This window comes from Cyprinodon tularosa, unplaced genomic scaffold (genome assembly GCF_016077235.1).
Source record: "Cyprinodon tularosa strain WSP-4 unplaced genomic scaffold, ASM1607723v1 ctg84, whole genome shotgun sequence".
Taxonomy (NCBI): Eukaryota; Metazoa; Chordata; class Actinopteri; order Cyprinodontiformes; family Cyprinodontidae; genus Cyprinodon; species Cyprinodon tularosa.
Genome location: NW_024039607.1, coordinates 12,145 through 28,936, shown reverse-complemented (window position 1 = coordinate 28,936; position 16,792 = coordinate 12,145). Strand labels below are relative to the sequence as shown.

The window sequence follows — 16,792 nt, the reverse complement described above, 5'->3', positions numbered from 1 at the left end:
AAGGGAAATTCAGAACAACGAAGGCCAACAAAATTCTGTCATTTTAACACTGCCTGGTCACCACCAGACCTACTGGTAATTACATGTGTCTTTCAGATCAGAATGATAGTGTAAGGCCACTACGATCTATGTGTAAGGATGGGACTTCCCATGCTAATGGCTTGGATTCGTTAGCAAGCATTTCCCCCCTGTGGTACTTGTATGTAACAATCACAAGTTGTTGAGGACAGCCCAGGCACATCGTTGGTTCTAATTATAGCCCCGGCCTGTATACGAGTCCGGCCATTAATTACCTCCGCCGACAGCGAGACCGGGCTGCTAATGGAATACGGCCAATATTAGAGGATTTACGGTATCCAAAAGAATCCCTATTAAACAACAGGAACAAATCTATCAAACAGTCGTTGGGTCTTTGTATGACGAAACATCGCTGTCGGGAAGCAGGTTGGTTAGTTGCTGGGCCTTCAGCGTGATCTTTTCCTTCGCTCTAAACACAAACATCATGAATGTCATTTCTTTAAGAAATAGCTTCAACAAACAGTTATGAAATTGATTAGCTAAGGCCACATACATCTTTAGAGGAAGGTTATTTTTCCAATTTTTTTAGTTTTATTTTTTTGGCAGCAAAACATGTCTCCTCCTACTGGATAAAATATAGAATATATGTCTAGAACTTTTGGACATTTGGTCTAATTGAAGTCACTTTATTTTCCTTGCTTTTATTCATTTATTTATCTTTGTAGCAAACATGAAATCAGAGGTGAACTCTCACCTTTCAGGGAACTCAACATCATCGATGGTGTCGGGCAGCGGAACACCTCTAGTTTCTGGAAGCAGAAGAAGTAAACCGCCAGCCAGGAAGGCCAAACATCCTGCAAAATACAGTATACCATGAAATCAGTCTTAGTAAAAATTTTTCTGCTCATCTGATGATGTCAACATGCATGTCATATACATTTATGAAAAGGACCTCAATAAGCAACCAGTTCTTCTCAAGTTTTTCTTTTAACCAAAGATTTTTCATTAGAGGAAGTGAAAATTAAGTCAGATCCCATGTGTAGAAATCTACAGCAGAGAGCAGCCCTAAAAAGGAGGTAGGACTTTGATTAATATCATATATTAAGTTGAAAGGAGAGAGAAATTTGTGCTGTTTCTATGGAAACATATTTAAAGTTTGTTATAGTCAAACTTTTCCAGAGTATGGAGTGTTTCATCATGAGTTATACATTTGAAATGCCATGACAGGATCATTAGTTATAGTTTTATTGCTGAAAATCCTTCTTTTTGTTCTGCAATTAAATGCTTCTCCACATAAAACCCTGCATAGCCTGAACCTACAACTTAACATTTTTATAACAGCATTCTGACTATTTAAAATATATTTTTTCATCATATCAGCAAAAAGATAAGTAGTTATACTGTATAGTTTGTGATACATTAGGCATTTCAATGCAGTTTATTATATTATATATTTTTAATATTTTTTGTTCCCTACGTAGTTGTGTGATGGTATACATCAGGTTTTCAAAGAAAAAAAGTAATGCACTGATGATGTAATAAACCAGATATCACTTGGCGTTAGATGGTTAACATAAATAAACATCATGTAAGTTAATTCCCTCATTTAACTATTTTAATCATATTATTGACTAAGGATCTTCACTCAATGCCAATAAATGGTGAGTAGGGGTGTAAATCACACCCATCATGGCGATTCGATTCAGTATCGATTTCCTGACCCAACGATTCGATTATTTTCGATACTCGAGAATACACCACGATACGATTCGATTAATCGGTTAATTATTTTTTTTTTTTACACCTTACAGGCTAAACAAAGTTTCAAGTTTGAAATACATCATTGAAAGCTCTAATATCGTTATGCATTTTTTTTTTTTTAGAAACAACAGCAAATAACAGAAGTAGAAAAGTTGCATCAAAAAATGCTGCAGAAAATCAGTGCAATGAGTGCAATGCAATACCTCGGCTCCAGACGTCCCCGCCCCCTCCACATACGCTCCGCTGCTCCTCTCCCAGATTGTAGCTGACCGCAAACAGTGCCGCAGACAGGAGGCCGGCTTGTTTTTTTTTATGACCGAAATTGCGGAAAACAACTTGTGAAGTTTGACCCGCTAAAAGAGTGAGGTGCGCGAGAACGCTGGGACCCTTTTTCCACCTGGATCTCCGCCCTTTTTGGCCCTCAAGTCCCCCCGTCGTCGCACTAAACTCGCCCCCACTTCCTCGCCGCCTCGGCCGTATCTAGACCCACAGTGTGTAGCACAGACCACGCTTCAATATTGAGCATAAATCAAAAATGTCTGTGTCAAGCTCACTGCTGCAACACACTGCTGTAAGAGTGTAACCAGGAAGAGAGGTAGGAGGGCAAAATAGGTTTATCGCCACCGCAGCACGGGAGGGAGAATTACGCCCAGGAGCAAATGGATAAAAATAGACCGGAGAAGAAAAAAAACATGAATCAATTCTCTTGCGGATGTGTCGATGCATCGGATCGTCGGCTGTTGGATCGATGCATCGATAGAAAACGATTATTATTTACACCCCTAATGGTGAGTGGGGATCTGTGTCCACAGACACAGCAAATTGCAAAAAGAAAGAGAAAGTTGATATTTTCCTTATTAAAATGCTTCTTATTACATAGTAGAAATAGAAAATAGAAAAAAAAATAGAACTTTATTGATCTCACAATGAAGAATCAAATCTCTGTATTTAACCCATCCCCTTGGGGAGCAGTAGGCTGCCACTGTGCAGCGCCCGGGGAGCAGTGTGGGGTTAAGGGTCTTGTTCAGGGACCCAGAGTTAAGGCTGTGGGGATCAAACCAGGTACCTGCATTCTTCTTAGAGCACAAGCACACTGCTCTAACCACTAGGCCACCTGAAGACATCATTCCCGCAGCCCATGAACCGGCTGCTATTCTGACTGAGGTAAAACCAATTACTCCCTTACTATAACTAATAGGTTTAAAAAGCCAAAGATCGCACCGAAAATGATGAGTGGCAGCTCTAGCCAGATGACGGCCAGTCTGTAAAGCAGAAAAGGAGCCACAATTCCTCCAACATCACACAGAGTGGAACAAACTGACACTCCGAAGTTCCTAAAGAGAAAAAAACAAGTCAGGTCTAAGCTTAAAAAAAAAAATCTGCTTTTGTCAGAAATATGGATTTCAGCAATCAGTGAAAAAGATTTACCGCACAAATGTTGGGTAGAGTTCAGTGTTTACAAACACCACCATCTCAAAGGTCATGGTGATCCCCAGCCGACCAATGCAGGCAACTACAGTTTTAAACCAGAACATACCTCAGAAGGAAGACAAAAAAGAAAAAGGATGGTTAAGTTGAGAAGAAAGGCAGAACGATAGCAGGAATTTGAGTTTCCCTGAAAGTCTCACTGTCAGGAATGAATGCTGTGATCAAACAGGAGGCTCCGGCCACAATGTTGGCAGCGGCGAATGGCAGCCGTCTTCCAATCCTCTCGATGGTGAAGAGGATGAGGAAGGCGGCAGGGAACTCCACCAACCCGGAGATGAGGAAGTCGATGTAGACGTTTCCTCCCAGAATTCCCAGTCTCATGATTAAACCCTGATAGACGACTGCGCTGGTAAACCTGAGGGATACCGACCAAACAACTCTCAGAAATGTGATCTGGGATTATTTAAAAGTCACCACACAAAAAAAAAATATTAAAAACCATACTTAATAACCACAATCAAATTAAACACAAAATCGAATTATTGCTGGAATTTAAAGAAATATAAGATTTAAGAAGGTTCCTTTAATTAGGAAACTTTCTGGAAACCAGAGAGGTTCTATGGGGCCATTCTAGGCCGTCCTAAAATTCTTTTTTTGTTTTTTTCTCAGTGTCCTGTCTGGCGATGTGGCAATAACAATAATTGTCTTGATGCCAAAAAAGAGCCCAACAGATTTTACTTTCACAAGTGGAGCAGTACGGCTATCGCCATAGTGTTCCACTTGATTTATGCATATAACTTGCTTTATTAAAATTCATGCAGGCAGTTTTACAGATTATATGGACACTGCAATGTAAGTAGAACAGGAAAGGAAAAACAGAAAAAAGGAGTAAAGATGAAAGAAAGAGGAGATAAAATGTAGATAAAGATAAACATTTTCAGTCTGCTTCTTCATCTGCAAAGAGATGTAAAATTCCACTAAATTCTACTGATTCTACCAGATTGAAAACTGAAATTTACACCAAAAATCTACATAGGCAGGGAAGCAAAACTTTTGGGGCTTTAGGTTTGTTAGGTCTGCAGTTCAAATTACCTGTTTACTTAAGCTGTGAAAGAGAGAAACTATTAAAATTATAGCAGTTTATTTCTGGTTCAGGATAGTTATACACTCCTGATCAAAATCTTAAGACCAGTCAAAAAATTGCAAGAATTTGCATTTTGCACTATTGGATCTAAAGAAGGTTCCAAGTAGAGCTTCACAATGTTAAAATAAGAAATCAGCGTACGAGACAAAAACTTTTGAGTGGGGAATTAATTGAAAACTGCTTTTACACTCAAACAAGTTTTCTTTTTTCAGCTGATCAAAAGTTTAAAACCATAACTAAAAAAAAAAACGTGCCGTGTAGAAAACATCTCAGGTGGGATGTTCTTGTCATGCCAGTAACGTTGGAAGCCATCAGGACCATCAAGGTTACATTTTTTCTCATCAGAGAAGACAACTTTCTTCCACCTTTCAATATCCCATGTTTGGTGCACCCTCGTAAAGTCCAAACGGGCAATTTTGTGACGTTGAAGAAGACGTGGCCTTTGAAGATGTTTTTTGTTTCTGAAGCCCTTCTTTCGTAGCTTCGTGAGACCATCCTGATCTCGCGAGCTTTCAAGGTTTCCCTCGCAGATCAGTCTGGCTACTTTCCGTTGAAAGAAAATTTGGAGCCGTTCACCAAACCAACGTCCATTCAGCGTTGGCTTTGAGGCGGGTTGAGGTGTGACGCAACGACAAGCGCGACAGTTCTGTCTAAAGAACATGGCGGCTTCAGCCGATGAAACTAGCGTTAGTGTGGCTATCGAGCAAGTTTTATCGGAATTACAGAGTATTTCTTCACTGAAAGAAGAGCAAAACACTGCTCTGGAGGCTAACGAGCCTTTACCTGCAGCAGCAAGAGTAGCCTGGCTTGTGGTTGTGTTTTCGTCGTCGCTCTGTTAGTACATCATATGCTTCGTTGATCTGATTGGTTTATTTGGCCCGTCTATCACCAACATAGGCAAATCAGCTAACCAGTATTTTCGCCCCTTCCCAAAATTACTTCAACGGAAGGTTTCCAGATGGATATGCGGAGCAAATCCAGCAAATCCATCTGGCGGAGTCAGGTTACTTCTCTCGCAGATGCCGTCCGATGGTTATTGGGCTGCAGTCAGCACCAGTTATGGCCTTAATTTGGGTAGAGGATCGTCCTGTGTCTTGACGGACAGCCAATCGGATCCTGCGGCTCAGAGCTGGGGAATTTTTTTTGGGTCTACCACTTGACTTTTTTGTTCCATAATCCTCAGGATCATTTAAAAAATGCAAAATGACTGTCTTACTGGGTCCAACCTCAGCGGCGATCGCACGTTGTGAGAGGCCTTGCTTATGCACCTCAACAATCCTACCTCGTTCAAAGTCAGTGAGGTTTTTTGCTTTTGCCATCAGGAGGTCTTGACAGTGTAAAGACTATGGTCTTAAACTTTTGATCAGCTGAAAAAATAATGTTTCAGTGTAAATGCAGTTTTCAGAAAATTCCCTGCTCAAAAGTTCTTGTCTCTTGCACTGATTTTTTCTTTTAACATTGTGAAACTCTACTTTGAACCTTCTTAAGATTCCAATAGTGCAAAATGCAAATTCTGGCAATTTTTTGACTGGTCTTAAGATTTTGATCAGGAGTGTGTTCTAACTGAGAAAGGTTCAGGGTAGTTAAATAACAGATCATACACTGCAAAACATAATGTAAAAGTAGATTGTAAGATAATCATTGTAGGATAAAAAAAAAAAAAAAAAAAACGTTGCTCCCTGTCAAAGCTTAAGTCCTGGAGATTTTTCCAGTTATTTTTCCCTAAAGATGTCACCTTAAAGAGGACTTGAACCCTTAAACATGTTATCTGAGTCAGGCAGAGAAATGGTTAACAGAGAACAGCGCTAGGCTCATGTTTTTGATCAATGTTCTAATTTTAAGTGCAAATACACATACTAATTCTACTTAAATGGTAAATGGCCTGTACTTCTAAAGTCCTTACCTGGGTATTTTTACCTGGGTATTTTAAAATTATGTTATAACAGTTTAGTATAGCGTAACAGAGACACATCCTTAGACCTCTCTAAATATAAATCACTTTTATTGAAGGAAAATAAAGGGATTTATAAGAAAGGTGAAACGATCAACAGTTTCAGATGTAAATTCCTATTTTGTCAGATTTCATTTGACTTTAACATCTTTGTCCACAATTAATTTAACATTCATCTTTTCTTTTCTTCCAAATATATGTTCTAAGATAAAGAGTTAAAACTTATTGTCTTGTTGAAATAGAAATCTTCTCTTCTGTCTTTATATAGACACGTACTGACCTATCTTTGCTGCTCTTTGATGGGAAATTGTCTTATATTCAGTAAAATGAGGTTGCAAGTTAAACAAGATCAGTTTATTTTGACTAACTAAGGATTCTAACTGTTCAGATTTAAGCCACTATGTTCTGTTAAAGATAGAAATAACCTCACCAGTTGTAGCTGAGGATAAAGGTGTGTTTTCTCATTTTCGGGGTTCTGATCAGGTCCATGAAGGAGGCAGTGGAGGAATCTGCGTTCTCATCCGACAGAGTCTTCAAAACAAATAAAAAATCGGACAGCTATCATCATCAGACAACAAAAACACATTCCTTTCTTTAGATAGTTTATGCATTTTCTTTATACTTATTTATAAGTATGTAGTACAGAGAGTTACAGAGGTTAAACATAAAAGAAAATGCAATCATTTATTACAAACACAAAACTGTTGTTTTAAAACATCATTTTAAATAAATAGACAATTATCAAGGTTGTAAATGTGGATTTTGGTCTGAATTGTTTGTATGTATGTTCTTTTACATGCATGTATCTAGATATATATAATGAATAATGAGTTTTACTTCTTCATAGCCCTTTTTAGACAATTTCCATTAATCAATGTAATTTCTCTGCCTGTATATACTGACAGGTTTATTTGGTGGAGGGTTTTGTTTCTATTTTTGTTCAGGCGAATATAATAAGTTTGGAAATTTATGTTTGGTTTGTTTGATGTTAATTTTTCTTTTTTGTGTGTATTTGGTTGATTCATGTATTGTTGTTTGTCGAATTGTCTGAAATAAATTCCTTTTCATTCATTCATTAAAAGGTTAAGATTATACTAAACCACTAAACTATGGGGACCTTAATACAAGTAAAAAATAAATACTACTATGATCTATAATAGTAAAGAAAATGTTATTAAAACTTAGAAGAAAACTTTTGTAAATTTTCCAAGTTTCACAAACTAAACACGGTTTGTAGAGTTTCCTTCCTTCTGTCGCTACGTCACGGCAACATGATAAACAAGATCATCCAAACCACCCAGAGATCCAAAGTGATCCAGGTGATAGAAATTATAAAGATTAAATAAGATGTTTCAGTTTGGGAAGTCCCAATCTGAACATCTAGATTCACATACAGCACTGATCGGACTAAAAACAAAGTCCTGGTGCTTTGTTTTTAAACCTATTTTGGAAATAAACTATTGGCTAAAAGTAAAAATTCCTTAAGCAAATATGAAATAAAAATCCCAGAGACATGTTAAACAACATTTAAATGAGACCTACAAGAAGAAAAAATATAAAAAACCACTTACCTATAAATAAGGAAAAAGAAAGAAATTTAATTAAAAGTGCCAAATATTAAATATTTTCTAATTTCAGAACAACACTTGTTGCAAGGAATTCAGATTAAATGTTGTTGTTTGGAAAATCAGAATCTGCCGATTTAAAAAAAAGACCCTATGGCCTAAAACAAAGCTCAAGAGTAGCATTAGAGATTTACACTGGGAAAAAAATGAAAGATAGATAAGAAGTTTTTACTTAAAATAATGGCATTTTTTCTTGGATTGAGGAGATAAAAGAAAAATTTTGCCAATAGAATGAGACTGTCGGGTTCTTAAATAGGTTTTTCCTTAAGAAGAACTGAAATTCACAATTCTGGATACAATTCCTGCAGGAAGGAGAAACAGTTGAACCCCAGACTCAAACATACTGTCTCCCACTGGACCTCCTTGCAAAAATGTTTCATAAGCACACATTAATTTTATAATCATCATTGAATAAACCTGACAGAGACAATGAGAATTTACACTTAAGATAAGAAAACTCAATTGCATTGTCTTATTTCAAGTGCATATTATGTAATTATCTTATTTTAAGAGTAAAATACTCATTCCATTGGCAAACTATCTCATTTACCTACTCAAATTAAGGATAAATACACTAAATTTAAGACATTTTTTTCTTATTTCTAGATCGTTTTTCCAGTGTAGAGATTAGTATTTTGGTTCTCTGACAGCTGATGGATTATGCCACTGATACCTCGATCATCTTGGTCAGAATCTTCTTGTTTTCCTTCGCCATGCTCTTGGTAATCTTCACAGCTTCAGACTTCCTGTTCTGAGACAGCAGCCATCTTGGAGATTCAGGAATAAACCTGAGAGGTAAAACCAAAAAACATGACTTTAAAATGCAGCTCTTAGATTTCATCCAACAGAAAAAGATCATTTGGATCTTAATGATGCTGTTTGTTCATTAATGTTCTCTCTGGAGCCTTTGAGGCGCTACACTTATACTTTTCACAAGGCTTTACTGATCAAGGAGGCCGTAAAGGAATAGTACACCCAAAACATGATTAGCCTTCATTTTCTACTCACCCCCATGCTGAACAACACCCTGGAGTACTTTTTTGATATCTCAAATTCATCTGGAGATCTGGGAGGCTTCTTGCTGTCTGCTGACATTCAAATAATGGAGGTCTATGGCGCCCGAGACAGAAAGGTCCATAAAAGTCCACAAAAAACGTGTCAATATTCCTCCATACTGCTCGTCCAATGTATTCCAAGTGTCCTGAGTGGGTAGCATCCAGAATTTACTCGAAACGAAGTCATTTAGAATGTTTTTAGAGCATAAACAGTAGTGTATAGGATTTCCTGAAAGCGCGCACCTGCGCGATCACGATGCTACGGAAGCCGCGGCAGACCAAACCAGATGAAAGTGCGCATTCAGCTCGGCAAAGAACTCATGCCCTTCCTCAACACTGAAGTCCTCAGACATTTTTCTTTCGTTGTTTCTTTCTTTGCACAGGTAAACAGCACATTTCTTCTTCTACGCTTGCATTATCGGCAGAGCAGACGCTGAATGCACACTTTTATCTGGTTTGGTCTGCCGGCTTCCGTAGCGTCGTGATCGCGCAGGTGCGCGCTTTCAGGAAATCCTATACACTACTGTTTATGCTCTAAAAACATTCTAAATGACTTCGTTTCGAGTAAATTCTGGATGCTACCCACTCAGGACACTTGGAATACATTGGACGAGCAGTATGGAGGAATATTGACACGTTTTTGTGGACTTTTATGGACCTTTCTGCCTCGGGCACCATAGACCTCCATTATTTGAATGTCAGCAGACAGCAAGAAGCCTCCCAGATCTCCAGATGCATTTGAGATATCAAAAAAGTACTCCAGAGTGTTGTTCAGCATGGGGGTGAGTAGAAAATGAAGGCTAATCATGTTTTGGTTGTACTATTCCTTTAAGTTGACGTCTCACCAGTAGTAGGACAGGAAGAGGATGTAAGGGACGGTGATGACCACCTGCAACCATCGCCAGTCTGTGATGAAGTAGGCGAGCAGAGGGAGGATGAGGATGCCGACACTGAAGAACATCTGGTAAATGACTCCCACTGTCCGCCTGAACTCAACCCCAACAATCTCTGTGACTGAGGAGAAAAAAAAACATTCACTGACTACTATAGCTGTTTTATTTTTTCATAGATTTTGGAAGCATTAATAGGCCAGTTCTACCAAGCATTATGTACATGTCTGCTTGGTCAGAGATTCACTTATATCTTTTATTAAAGTGTCTCCTGGTTGGAACAGATGACATTTGCTTCTATTGTGGTTGGTAGAAACATAAAAACTTTGCCACTTTTCTCAGATCAAATGTAAAGAACGTAAAAGGTTCAGGATTCTGTCTTACTCAGGACATATCCAGCCACCCATCCTCCTTTAACACCAAAACCATACAGAGTCCTAAAAACCAGTAAAGAAATGTAGTTGGGAGCCACAGCGACCAGGATGCCGGCGATCCCGTTCAGCAAGTTGGACATGAGGAAGCTCAGTTTCCTTCCAAACCTAAAAAGACACAAACATCAGCTGGGAAATGATCCTAAACTTTGTCCTTTTGCAATGGCGCTGTCACACCTTGATAATTTAGCCAGCATATGCCTGACCTCCTAGAAACTCCTAAAACACTGGCATATGCTGAACTTTCCATGTTTTTTTTTCAATTTTGGGCGTATGCATAGAGTATTCATAACGAGTCCAGAACTTATGCATAGCAGCGTGATGCCCATGAAATGAAACACAAGCCAGTGTCCTGAAGGGGGCAGCAATGCGCATGGAGACGCCCGGTCTGCATAAAAAGCACAAGATTTCTCTAAATTCTGTAGTGGTGGTATTAACCTAGCTGTTTTTAAAGGAATAGTACACCCAAAACATGATTAGCCTTCATTTTCTACTCACCCCCATGCTGAACAACACTCTGGAGTACTTTTTTGATATCTCAAATGCATCTGGAGATCTGGGAGGCTTCTTGCTGTCTGCTGACATTCAAATAATGGAGGTCTATGGCGCCCGAGACAGAAAGGTCCATAAAAGTCCACAAAAAACGTGTCAATATTCCTCCATACTGCTCGTCCAATGTATTCCAAGTGTCCTGAGTGGGTAGCATCCAGAATTTACTCGAAACGAAGTCTTTTAGAATGTTTTTAGAGCATAAACAGTAGTGTATAGGATTTCCTGAAAGCGCGCACCTGCGCGTTCACGATGCTACGGAAGCCGGCAGACCAAACCAGATGAAAGTGCACATTCAGCGTCTGCTCTGCCAATAATGCAAGCGTAGAAGAAGAAATGTGCTGTTTACCTGTGCAAAGAAAGAAACAACGAAAGAAAAATGTCTGAGGACTTCAGTGTTGAGGAAGATCATGAGTTCTTTGCCGAGCTGAATGCGCTGGTTTGGTCTGCCGGCTTCCGTAGAGTCGTGAACGCGCATGTGCGCGCTTTCAGGAAATCCTATACACTACTGTTTATGCTCTAAAAACATTCTAAATGACTTCGTTTCGAGTAAATTCTGGATGCTACCCACTCAGGACACTTGGAATACATTGGACGAGCAGTATGGAGGAATATTGACACTTTTTTTGTGGACTTTTATGGACCTTTCTGCCTCGGGCGCCATAGACCTCCATTATTTGAATGTCAGCAGACAGCAAGAAGCCTCCCAGATCTCCAGATGCATTTGAGATATCAAAAAAGTACTCCAGAGTGTTGTTCAGCATGGGGGTGAGTAGAAAATGAAGGCTAATCATGTTTTGGGTGTACTATTCCTTTAACCACCCGCCACAAGAAAAAGACAAAGACAGAAAAGTTTGCAGTCGTAACTATGGATGAAATTTTGATGGGGACGCAAGTATTTTTAATATAACTAACTTCAACGAATTTGACCATCCAATCACAGACCCGATTTGGTGGCACTTTAGATGTTTGTAAAGTAAACTTTTTAGGAGTGACAGCAGTGATAGCCAATCACACAAGAAGAGACGGTGCGCCAATCAGGAACTTGTTAACCTGACTCCGCCAGATGGATTTGCTCCGCATATCCATCTGGAAACCTTCCGTTGCAGTGATTTTGGGAAGGGGTGAAAATACTGGTTAGCTGATTGGCCTATGTTGGTGATAGACGGGCCAAATAAACCAATCAGATCAATGAAGCATATGACGTACTAACAGAGCGACGACGAAAACACAACCACAAGCCAGGCTACTCTTGCCGAAACCAGTCGGGAGAAGAGCAAAAACATTTTTTCCTCTGAGAAAAGCCTCCAGAGCAGTGTTTTGCTCTTCTTTCAGTGAAGAAATACTCTGTAATTCCGATAAAACTTGCTCGATAGCCACGCTAACGCTAGTTTCATCAGCTGAAGCCGCCATGTTCTTTAGACTGAACTGTCGCGCTTCTCGTTGCGTCAAACCTCAACCCGCCTCAAAGCCAACGCTGATTGGACGTTCGTTTGGTGAACGGCTCCAAATTTTCTTCAACGGAGAGTTTCCAGACTGATTAGCGAGTGAAATTTGAAAGCTCGTGAGATCAGGATGGTCTCACGAGGCTAGGAACTTGTGGGAGGACAGTAAAATGTGAAGGGGACCAAAAGGGACATTTGAAAAATTGCTGGGGATGAGTAACTTACAATTAATGCCTTGAACGATCAGATAACTTACCTGTAACTTATAGCCTGATATGAGATTATGCCGGCATACGTCAAGAAGTTACTTGACATATGTCGTCGTGTGCAAGAGTGCTTCAGCGTGCTCACAACTTATACAAAACTGTCCCATAACTTATCCAACTTATGTCAGCGTTTTTGCCAAATTTTTCGTTTGTCGAGATACGCTGGCTAAATCGTCAAGGTGTGACAGCGCATAACCAAGAGCTGCAATAAGCAAAAAAACTGACCTGTCAGCCAGGTAGCCAATAGCAATGCTTCCAATCAGGAAGCCCACGTTCAGAGTAGCCTGATACATGTCCACCAACCAGCTGTCTGAACACACCAGGTCAAACTGGCAACAGAAAGTTTCAGTTAGGAAACTTACTTTGAAATGATACTTTAGCACAGTTATCAGGGAGCTTATAGTGACTTGATGTTATCTTAAAGACATAGAGAGCGATATTTTATTTCCGGGTGGATCATCAAAATAAGTGGTCCTCCTAATTATCAATCATTCTGTTGAAATGTTTACGTAAGGCTGTCCTACATGCTTGTCTCTCGTTTTTTTGCTATGGCTATTTTTTTTTTTTATTACAGACCAAGCACACAAACTCGATGGATTTTAATGAACACAGTTTAAAGATTAGCTTAACTTTTGATCCTCAAAGCTGTCTTATATTTCACAAAACTAAAGAAAATATATTTTCTTACATACCTTTTTGAACAACTTTGGCTTATCTTAATGAGGAATCAACTTTGGATATGATTTTAATTTCAACATCACCAGCCGCAGTACTGTCTCTGTCGCCTTTCTCTGGTTACGCCTCAGTCCGTATCCCCGGCTCCAACTTAATAAATTTTATTTTTCATTAAATAATAGAGATGCAGATAATGCAGTCACTATGTTAAATTAATTCATTAACTTTATTTTAATCAAAAACATCACAAAATAGCATAATATCACACCAAGATCCCCAATAAACCTGCATTTCAGTTGACTGCAGGCCCACAAACGTCACCTTTAGCACGGCAGAGCTCCCAAGCGCCACCTGGTAGTTGTCGGGGTACATTGCAGTTCTTTTTTAAATAAAAAAAACTGGCCTCAGGAAATACATCGTGATTCACGCAGGAATCACGCAGGAATCACGCAGGAAACCGTCCATTTCCAACCAGTACCCACTGTATCTTTTTGTGCGCATGCGCTCTTTTAGCTTTATATCTGTGGTGAGCTACGGTTTTAGACAGTCATTGAAGCTCAATTTTCTCACCGCGGTTCTTTAAAAATGGCCATGGTTCGTAAAAGAAAAAGTGTCAACGAAGTGTATGTGAAGAAAAGACAGGCCTCAGAAGAGGCAGATCTATTCCATAATGCTTTGCAGGGGTTGACGGTAAGTCCTTTGGGCAAGTGACTTTCACATTTTATTTGCCCAGAAACACTTTTTACTTGCCCAGTATAATGTTTGATAAATATAGTTCCTAATATTCATTTTTGTATATATATCAATGAAACATGTTTGTTTTTAAATGTTTTTTTTGTAATTCAGTAAGTTTCCAGGTTCCTGGTGTGTATCTGCATGCGTCAGATAATGAACTCAAGCCTACATTACCGTGTTAACATGCTTTTCAATCCTTCCTGCAAAAATGGCGCTGGCAAAGCTTGTGGGTCATTTTCAGCGAATGTCGGTGATTTTGTAATTTTGAGCGATAATTTTTTTTGCGATCATTGCACTTGCCCGGGGGGCAAATGCAATGAAATTTTTACTCTCCCAACAATAAAAACGACTTGCCCTGGGCGATCGGGCGATGGTTAACATCGAGCCCTGCTTTGTGAGGAGAGCCCTCAGCGCAAAGCATTATGGGATTTGCTGTCACAGCGGCCTGCTTTCGCCATAGGCTGCCGCTACCCGACAGCAGCAACTAATAACAAAGATGGTGCCGGCACCTCGCAGTGGACCAACGGGGAAGTGATCATCTGTCCGAACAGTAAGTTAACTGAGTCCACGATATAGTCCCCGCTCTATATAATGATTTAGGAGTTAGGGTGGACGCTCGAACACAGTAAGCCTGTATGAGCTATGAGAACAGCCACTTTTAAACAGCGAGAAATGGACCCTTTTTTTAAGTGGAGAGAGTAGATCTTAAAAAAAAAAATAGTATTAGAGTATTTCTGATCCCTACAGTGAGCTGAAAACATTGTTTTTTCATGTTTGAGGTGTTACTTTAAAAAAAAAGGCCAAACCTAATGGATGAAACAGCGCCAGAGCTACTGTGGGAGGGATTAAATCAATGCTTAAGAACGGCCTAGTCAAAGTCTAGATATAAATTCAATGAAAAGAAAGTCAAATTAAAATCCAAAAACTTAACCACCTGTATCTGACTTTCCTCACCTCTGTGACAAAGGACTGTCTCCCCTCTTAGTCGTACTCCCAGCCCTCAGTGCACCTGACAGTGGGAGTCCTGCTCCAGTCCTGCTCCTGTGGATTGCAGCTGAGTTCGCTCACATTCCAGTCCAAGTCGAATCGCTCGCAGCTGCTTTGCTGCAAAACTCCCGAGATGTTGACCAGCGGCGCCGTCAGCCTGCGGCTTTCCTCCCGGCTCCATCCGCAGGCCTCCCTCCTCTCGACCGCTGCTGAGTCCCTGCACCAGTGGTCCGGGGTGAAGCCCTGGAAGACGATGCCCACGTACACCCCGGCCCATGGCATGGACACCAAACACAGCAGGGCAAAGATTCGCTTCTGGCAGTGGCCGAACTTCCCCGCTTCCTCCAGGATGTCGTCAAAGGTGGCCATCAGTGCACAGACGGGTGACTTCTGCTTCAAACAGCTGATCTGTATGCTGAGCCTCCCTCTGCACACTGACTATTCACACTCTGGCCCACTGGGGTTTTTAATAGGACCAACTGGAGCAAAGGTTCACAGAAAATACGTCTGTTCTTAGCATGCTGTGCACCCGAGCATGAAAAACACATTTGCTATGACTTTACAGACGTCAGACGCACAGTAAGAAGTTGGCACAGGGCCTGTATGAATTACTCAGATCATCATTAACATAAGTGCATCTGATGGAGCCGCCTGTCCCAGAGATGCAGGCAGTTAAGATTTAAAACTGGATGTCTGAGAGAAAGGGGGGACAAACAGGACAGATGAGTCCACATCAAATACTGCAAAAGTCTGAACTAATGCAGAGCTGTCGTCAAGACAACCTGGGATCAGATTCAATCATAACATACTCTTATTAAACCTTTAATAAGACAACATTTTGGTACCTGTCAGGGAAGCCAAGAGTCAATCTAAACCAGACCAGGTGTCATTAGCTAAGCCACCTACCTTACTACAGGTAGTGACGGATAAAAGAAACAGGACATTTTTTCTAAATTTACTATTTTTAACAGTATTGTTGGAGCAAATAAACCGTTTGAGACTTTACCAGAATGTTTATGTTATGCTTTAGTTTGTTTTTCCAGTAAACAATAGACTTCCAAACATGGGTGGTTACAGATGGGGGCCATCAAGGGCCAATGTCCCTTTATAACTGTTCCTGTCCTGTTAGGGTCCCTATACTGAAAACCTAACACCAAATCAGTTTTGCATGATGATATACATTGGCATATTTATCATTGTTACTTTAACAATGATTTAAGCCTGGTTCTGCTGGAGGTTTCTTCTTGTTAAAAGTGAGTTTTTCCTCCCCACTGTTGCTACAAGCATGCTTAGTGTGAGGGATTGCCTTTAAGTCAATCAGTCGATGCAATCAACTGGTTTTCCTTAGATAGAAAACTTTGAATCAATTTGACTGGATGATCTGGTGAACTCTAAAGTGTCTTGAGATGACATGTGTTATGAATTGGTGCTATATAAATAAACTGAACTGAATTATTTTCATTCTTTTCTGGGGGTACCATTGTTATTATCCTGTCCTGTTTCATGAGTTTGTTTCTAAAAATCATTCTGTTGAAGCATGGTTTAACAGCAATGTCTGACTTTGATTTGCTCATTTTCATAAAGGTTTTATTCACTTTTGTCAGATTCAAGTTAACTTTGTGACCAATGTGGGTTTCTGTCATTAAATGAGGGATACCAACAATTCTGTCCAAATGCGAACATTCATTCTAATTAAATTACAATGTTTAGATATTATAACATGTTTATAAGTGAATGCACTGCACAGCACTTCGCCTATATCTTCAGGCACATGGGTCAAAAAATTCAATAGCGTAAAAAGTTCAACTGAATATTTCATAAAGAATATCAGA

At 39.8% G+C, this 16,792-nt stretch overlaps 1 protein-coding gene across 1 annotated transcript; it reads right to left on the bottom strand.

Annotated features, from left to right (window-relative positions):
• Positions 1 to 312: 312 nt before the first annotated feature.
• Positions 313 to 15,492, bottom strand: LOC119774957 (solute carrier family 22 member 2-like). Its single transcript, XM_038272793.1, is given in 11 exon segments — positions 313 to 487; positions 773 to 872; positions 3,001 to 3,113; positions 3,208 to 3,316; positions 3,408 to 3,622; positions 6,733 to 6,833; positions 8,601 to 8,715; positions 9,828 to 9,996; positions 10,257 to 10,411; positions 12,789 to 12,892; positions 14,928 to 15,492. Coding segments are annotated over 11 exon segments (1,677 nt in total). The 5' UTR covers positions 15,330 to 15,492; the 3' UTR covers positions 313 to 393.
• Between the last annotated feature and the right edge of the window lie 1,300 nt (positions 15,493 to 16,792).